This window comes from Primulina tabacum, chromosome 15 (assembly GCF_025594145.1).
Source record: "Primulina tabacum isolate GXHZ01 chromosome 15, ASM2559414v2, whole genome shotgun sequence".
Taxonomy (NCBI): Eukaryota; Viridiplantae; Streptophyta; class Magnoliopsida; order Lamiales; family Gesneriaceae; genus Primulina; species Primulina tabacum.
In genome coordinates, this window is record NC_134564.1 from 27,930,154 (window position 1) to 27,938,033 (window position 7,880).

General features: G+C 35.2%; 1 protein-coding gene across 3 annotated transcripts; it reads right to left on the reverse strand.

Annotated features, from left to right (window-relative positions):
* Positions 1 to 63: 63 nt before the first annotated feature.
* LOC142527526 (sm-like protein LSM36B) lies at positions 64 to 7,674 on the reverse strand. 3 transcript variants are annotated; one of them, XM_075632355.1, is made up of 4 exons: positions 7,599 to 7,674; positions 6,399 to 6,526; positions 462 to 575; positions 64 to 367 (listed from the first exon to the last, which is right to left on the reverse strand). In XM_075632355.1, exons 2-4 carry the CDS (start codon positions 6,508 to 6,510, stop codon positions 321 to 323), a joined length of 273 nt encoding a protein of 90 aa, XP_075488470.1. In that variant the 5' UTR covers positions 6,511 to 6,526; positions 7,599 to 7,674; the 3' UTR covers positions 64 to 320. The 3 variants fall into 3 exon arrangements, with proteins under 3 accessions (XP_075488470.1, XP_075488471.1, XP_075488472.1); XM_075632356.1 differs by having other exon boundaries at positions 7,555 to 7,644; XM_075632357.1 differs by having other exon boundaries at positions 7,551 to 7,640.
* Between the last annotated feature and the right edge of the window lie 206 nt (positions 7,675 to 7,880).

Below are 7,880 nucleotides of genomic sequence, written 5' to 3' on the forward strand. Positions count from 1 at the left end.
TTTCCTACAAGTAAATGTGTTTGCTTGTGTTGTAAATGAAACACATTTGGTAAGACGCGGCACTCATGATTAAAGATGGTGAGTTAGACGACACTATATTTGATTTTTGAAAAAATAGTACCCGTAACCCGAATAATAAATAGACTGCTAAATTCGTTTCAAATGTCAAATGCCCATCTATGGCATAAACCGTCAGTTCACAAAACAGTAGTTGGCGCAAATTTAACCACAGCCCAATAACCACTAGTTCTCCAACTGCAAACAACTGCTACTGCTTTTCAACGATGAACATGATTCCGCCATCTTCACATCCCCCACGGTTAAGCCCCTTCTGCCAGGGTTCTCTTCGATGTGCTTATATAGAGTACTTCATCATAAAGAATATGAATCAACATAGCTATTCTAACAGTAACAAAAGTAATTTATCAATTTTATAAAATATCATCGAGACTGATTCTTACCGTTGTTCCCTCGAATAAAGGCATCCCCATATTTGTTTTTCAATTGACCATTGACGTATTCCTCTGTCTGTTCCATGGCAATGTTCATATATCCATCCAAACATGCAAGAATACCTGTAGAAGAAATGAACTTACTTTTTTTATCCATCAAGTCAACATTCACCAGAACTCAGGCTGAAAATTATGAAAAGATCTCATAACTTTATAATAGATTATAAGAGGATGAATACCATGTCAAAGTTCACTACTCATGACTAGAATAACTATAGCTAATCAAGGTTATGTTGGTACTTCAAAGCGTGAAGAAGATATGCACTTTACGCAGCAGAGCTGCAGATGTTGAAAGAGAATCTATTAAATAGTGACACATTATTATGCCATTTAAAGATAATGAACATACGACAAGTTGAGAATATTGGCAAATGCAAGTGACTGAGAATATCCTAATCTGCCAGACATAACAAATAGGAACATAGTTTAGGCTCAGCGACAACCTAGAACTTCTAATCAGGAGATCCATTCATATTCACAAGCTAACACAAAAAATATGGAATTTGCATGCTCTGCAAGAGTAGCAATATAAAAAATCAATTACAATGGAGAGCAATTGGCTATATAGCATACAATACAGCATGGGGATCATAAGGACAAATAAAAATCACAGAAAATCGCAGCGCAGACGCATTAATAACAAACCTAAAGGTTTGAATAATACAATCATCTTACACACATCTATCCCCCAAAATGCAAAACTAAAATCGACCAGAGCCAGGCAGTCAAAAATATGTTCTCTTCCACAACCAACCATCTCTCTTTGACTTATTAAGTCATGAAAATTAATCATAATTGGCTTGATTAATTATTCTAGCCCATGTTAAAGATTGAATTTTTAAAAATAGCCTTCTTTACAACATAGTTTCAAAATCCCAAATTGCTCTTTCCTTTACCAATTTCTTCATCTCAACTAAACACTAATATGAATAAAAATAAGTCATCGTTTTTTTATTCTTTTCTCTATCTCAATTTATTCTACTATAATTAAATTTGCTTCATTATAGAGATTACTCGATCAAATATTACACCAGCCAAAAATTATATGAAGATGTTTGTCGAACATGATAGCTTGGTTTAAGCAAAAAAGGGGAGGAAACAGTTTAATTAAAAATAACTTGATTCTTATGCTACAAAGAAATATGATAATTGAATAAAAAATTAAATTAACTGATTCTTGGAGATTGAGAAATTGATGAAAATATTTGAAATCAGTTTGCTTTCAAGTCTTAGGTGCCCGACTATCTCTGAAATCAAATTTCGGTTCGCTTTTTCGGTTTTTCTAATTTAGATTGTAAATTTAAACATCATACAACAGTGAAAACTTATGAGAAAAGCAAAGATATATCTCTTTTCCATAAATTTTACAGTGTTTAAGGAAATGATATTGATGGAATCGCATAAGATATTCTCGTAGATTTACGCATATTCTTTATTGAGTTAGTAGATTTATATATGTTTCATGTGAAGGAGTTGCAAATTATACATATTTAATTATATTTATTTCATTAAGTTGCCGGAAGCCAGGAATGAATTGAGATGGAGAAAAGGGTATAAGATAATTTTTAATTTTAATATTCACGTATATATATACATGTATGTGTGCGTAGATTGTAGATACACACATAATATAGCTTTGGGGCTCGTGATTTACAAGGTAACGAACAAAACATAAGCAATATTTCATTTCTTTTATAATTAGAAAAGTTAGTTTCAAAATTTGGACACTTGTTGAAGAAAAAACAGATCTTCACATATGCCATTTTACTATTGACATTAGATAGCGATCAACAAAGTTCTCAGAATAAGATAAAGAAATGGGAAGTTAGTTCATTTAAAGGTGAGAATTGGAATGTGGAATGTGGAATGTGGAATGTGGAATCAAATTAGAAAATGAAATAAAGAAAAATAATTTAAAGGGTATATTTGGTATTTAACATATATAAAATGCTAATTTGATAAATTAATGAATTTAATGCTAAATTTAATTATGGTCCTTGCAAGGAGGGTTTCAAGAAAATCCCTTAATTTTCCAGAACTTGCTTTAATTGATTATTACTGAATCTTGTACACATATAATTCAGGTTAAATATATTTCCTTAATGTTTTCTCCACTCTCTACTTATCAACATTAGACCAATTTTATCTTTATCGTATTGGAATCTTCTTATTTATGCACCACGGAAAACTGAGGTCCTAAGGTAAATGGTGGATTGGTGCTCTGTCAAAGTAAGTTATTTTTTTAAATAAACAAGTGACGATTTAGCAGTAGCATAAAATGCTATCAATAGAAGCAGGTGGAACAATGTAGCGCCTCTGCCCACTACCATTGCTGCCCCTGTGACCCATGCGGAATAGAAGTTCACATCATTATATTTTTTAAAAAATTGGCTTCATGGGGGTTAGCTAAAAAGTGTCGAAGATTTGATGAGATCATTCCAATCTAACTCACCAGCATAACTGAAACAGCGTAATGCCAAGGAAATTGATAGGTCTGAAGCAGGGGCAGATTAATGTGCGGACAAAGGGGGGTAAATGCCCAGCAGACATTTTTGGATAAATTAAGTCCAAAATTGAAGAGGCCCAAATCTATATCAAATATTTCCTCTGGCAATATTATTATGTATAAAGCATAATACCATATATCAATCTTTAATAAGGATGCATTTTATGAAAAACAACCAATTTGCTCCAAAATTTATCAACTAATGCGACCATATAACCTTTTTTTGAATACTAAACTTGTTAAAACATCAATTTGCAATAGAAAATTAGATGAATTATATATGATATTATAGTTATTCCTTTGGAGAAATATATTGGTATTGCTATTTATATAGATTTCAACTAAGTTCAACAGTTCGAAGAATTTAACGTGGCGTTAATATTTTATATTTTTAGTTCACTCTATTTTTTATTCAATGAATTAATATAATATGTAGCATATCAATTATAAGTTGTTACTATTATATTTGAAATTCAAAATAAAATTTTTGCTTTAGCCATCTCCGAACCCTTTTCCTAGTCTAACCCTAGGAATCGCCAAACCCTAGCCTTCCTTTCTACCTGTTTCCTTCTTTGCCACGCACCCTAGCTAGATGTCGCCGAACCCTAGCCTTTCTTTCTAGCCGTCTCTTAGCTCGTCGTGCATTCCAACCATCGTCCAACCATCTGGTCCTTTCCACCCTTAGCCATCCTTTACCTTAGCCGTTTCAACCTAGCTGCGGCTGTCCCATTAATATCCAACCGTGGCTGATCTCTGCCCTTTAGATATTTTATTTCCTTGGTGCAGTTCCAGCCCATCACCAAACCATAGTTTCGCGTCTCTGCTCATGAAATTTCCCCTGGTTAACCTTATTAGCTGATATTCAGAGATGTTACATTGGGATTCTTCGATGCAGCCGGTGAAGAGATTTCCGAGTAGGGAGGTTAGTGAGCCTTGGAGGAGAGTGTACCGCGACCCATATTATGCTCGATTGGAGGAACAAAAATTGTTCCTGATAAGAATGGGTGTTGGGGTGGCTTCAGTTTTTCTGACCGAAAGAACCAGAAATGCGAGTTACTTGTTAGAAGCAGATTTCGGCAGTGCCCAATGGATGTGTTCGAAGCTATGGGACTACATCAACAATCCCAAAGCATGTTCGGCTTTTAACTGATTTAGGGGTAACAATGTAGTGTTTTCAATTCAAAGGTTTATCAATAACAGAGGCAGCTTTTTGGAAGTGGCTAAATTCATTCAGCAAGGTCACAGGAAACAAATCATATTGCCGAGTGGAAATGCTATGTGGGGGTGGAAGTGCTTGGCAAATCATTTGTCCAAGTTTTTGCAAAGGAAGAAAGAAGTGCTGGTACATCATCGTGCAGGTCGAAAGCCAATTACTATTCATTTCAGAATGCTAATCTTGCATCGAGTAAGATGGTTTCTGTGAAGCTAAGGACAACATTAGTAATTGTAAGGTCAAATACTGGAGTGAAACACTTCTTATCACTAAGGAGAAGGTTAATATTCTTTAGGACTTGGTTCGGGTAGTTCTTTTTAAGGCAGTAAAATTTTCCATTTCAAGCTAATAAGGTGATGCGGTGGCTGAACACTGAAGAGGATTCTACTTTTTATTTGAGGTTGAGGAGATGTTTCCTTGAAATGAGTGTCACATTGTCATTTGAAAGATGGAATCAGAAGATAAACAAGGACATAGTATATGAGTATTGTAATAGTTGGGTAAGGATTTTTGGACTTCCTTGGAAACTGTGGTCGACATATATGTTTAACATTATCGGGGATCAATGTGGAGGCTTGATGGAAATTAGCCAAGACACTACTATGCTCAATGATTTGACGGCAGCTAAGATCAGGGTGGTAGGGTCTGAAGGCATTTTTATTAATAGCTTGACGCAAGTTCAATTGCAATTTGGTATCTTGGATATCCGAATAGGGGTTGACTCTGTTAATATCGCAGCATACAAGATCTATGAACTTCGATCATACGATCAGGTGATGGTTAATGGAGAGAGGGTGACATTTGGGTGGGGGAAATTGAATGGTTTATATAAAGAACACGGTGGAGAAGGCTCAAGTAAGTGTTCAGATCAGATAAGGTAGACATCAAATGATTATGGGGTTTTGAAAGGTATGGTAAGTCTTCATCAAAATATCCTTTTGAGGCAGGGGTATTTGGCCATATTCGTAATATCGACCATGTGGATGTGTTTGTTAATGATAAACAAGATCGGGACAGTTCTAAAGAAAAGGACGCAAAGTTGGTGACTTTAGAAGAGGTTCTATTCAGATTATGAACGGGCCAGACGATGGGGTTGCAGACGGGCCTAGCTCTGGGGAGGTGAGAAGGGAGCCAGTGCATACTTTCGAGAATGTTTACTATAGAAGGAATTCCCATACAATAGTTGGCAATGCCACTTCATTTGATAATGATTTCTAAAGGGGAGGCCCCTTGAGGCAGCTGGAACAGGCGTTGGGTGGTGGAGGTCTTAAAGAGTGGGAGGATCAAATGCTCAATGATTGGGATGGAGGTAGTTCTGAAGAGGGCTATGAATCATTCTGTGTCTGACGTCCCTATATCATTAAGTTCAAATATCTCAGTGCCGAATGGTTTGTGCAAGTAAAACATTGGGGGTCTATTTGCATCCTCTTCGGGTTCTTCGCAAATGCGCAGGCTGCGTCACGAGGATTCTTCGGCACCTAAAGTGGGCGAGGTTCTTTCTTCTTTTCAGTCTTCACCTCTAAAACAATCCTTCAATCTTAATTCTATCTTTCCTTCGTCTTTTTCTGCATTGTGGCTGTCTAAGGGTGTATCAGGAGAGGGTGGGCAGCCACTGATGGTTGAAAAGCCGAGTGAATTGGTGGATAACTTTATCGAGGGTGGGCAGGTGAGGATGATTCAAGGGGAGGAACAGGATTCAGCAGCATTGGTTGGTAGTGTAACTGCCTATCGAGGATGGGGGTTGAGAAGACGCTTTTAGATAATGAAGTAAGGAGTAGGTTGAGAAACAACAACTACATGGAGTAAAAAGAGTTAAAAAAATTTGGATAACGGTAGTTTATTGTATTTGCTGGTTAATTACGCTGGAGAGGAATAAAAGTTTTTTTGACAATCTAGAAGAGTCGGTTGAAGATTGTTGGGACAAGGTTAAGATTCGGACTTCTGGCTAGATTGCGAAGCATATAAAGTTCAAGAATTTCTAGATCTCATATTCATTGAGGGATTGGAAATAAATATTAATATGATCAGAGCTTTAGTTTTTCCTTTTTTATTGTGTGAATTACATGCCCGCTTCTTGTAACTAATAGTTTTAATTATTCAATATAATATCATTTTTTATTAAAAAAAAGAAACAAAGAAAAACGAAAATAACTTAGATATGACTCACCTCGATAATCAACCCCTGAATTTAATTTGACCACAACAGGTCGCCCACGTATAGATTTGAGGAAATCAGCTGGAGTTTTAGTAGTTGATGCTTTCTCCGCTGCTCCACTCATTTTTCAGATTGATATCCTGGTGAACATGAAAAAACACGATCAACAACCATAAGAAAAGTGTATTTTTTTTATATATATCTTCTGTTGAGTGAACTCAACATATCAAGATGATGCAAGAAAGATTCAAATGTTTAGAAGACAAACGAACTCAATAATAGCCCAATTGAATTGATCAATCCTTTTAAAGGCTTAAAAAATGTCATCTCCAAGACAATAAAAGATATATTTAAAAATATGACAGTGCATATCAGATATTCATGTGTTTTCCTTGACAGCAGTTATGATAGAGGGCAGGATAAAACTTTATCATCATTAATGGAATTTTTCCTGACATCCATATGGAAAAAAATAAAGGCTTTCATGGAGATCTTTATCTCTACACATATGAAACAAGACAAAGAACCGAAATTAAAACCCAGATGCGCATTTTTTTTTCCATTCTAAAAAAGATTAAATACAGAAATAAAGGTCATTTTTCCAGAATTCTCCTTTCCGCCAAAAGAGTGCCAACACTCTTGTAAGAATGGAAATAAAGCTGGTAATCAAAACAAAATCAATGATAATTCCATTAATACATTATCTAGATTTCACGTGAACATATATCCTCAGTCAAAACTCAACCAATTTTACTCAAACAAGTGGAACCCGGTTGGAGCAGTAGCCGGTAAAGTTTACAGCATATTTTCGCTTAACTTTTCCCGGCTCCACACCAATTCTCACTCTCCCCATATCGAACACTACGCAACACTCAAATCAAATACTCACCAAATTATCACAAACAATGACCTAATCTTGCTCTATAAAGCCCTTTTGTACAATCAAATCAACAGTGTGTAGTACTGAACACGCAGTTGTCAAATTGCCATATATTTTTCATTCTTAAACAGCTAGCTGCCTTAGGGTTTGGGAAAATTGGGGTTAGACGTGGCCATATGCGCACGCTACTGAAGTGACCCGCATCAAACCAAGTAAAATTTCAAACGCAGAAGATAAATCCGAAGAATCAATCACAAAAAAACTAATCAATACGCGTGAATTACGTACAGTAGGAATCTTGGAAACGATAATTTTGGTCGGCAAGATCTAACCTTTCAATCTGCAAAGCTGAGAATATTTAATAACAAAGCTTCGGGCAAAATACCTCCAAATAAAATCGTATTAAAATTAGAGGGTGTATTAATTGTAGAGATTTATTGAATTTTTTTTTTAAATAACATAATTTTGTGTAGTTGATAAATTTCTATTTAATTTTGTATAATCTCACATATTTTTAAATATTTTTATAGAATTTTGTAGATTTATTTTGCATGACTTTTATTGACATTTGTAAATTTTTATATAACACTATGAATTTGTAATTTATTATTGTG

What these genes read in the sequence shown, in the direction of transcription:
- LOC142527526 (XM_075632355.1), bottom strand. Translation starts at nt 6,510, where the DNA reads ATGAGTGGAGCAGCGGAGAAAGCATCAACTACTAAAACTCCAGCTGAT. An exon ending in TTCAGGGGTTGATTATCGAG is followed by an intron (nt 576 to 6,398) that starts GTGAGTCATATC and finishes TTTCTTCTACAG; the next exon opens with GTATTCTTGCATGTTTGGAT. An exon ending in CTTTATTCGAGGGAACAACG is followed by an intron (nt 368 to 461) that starts GTAAGAATCAGT and finishes TTTATGATGAAG; the next exon opens with TACTCTATATAAGCACATCG.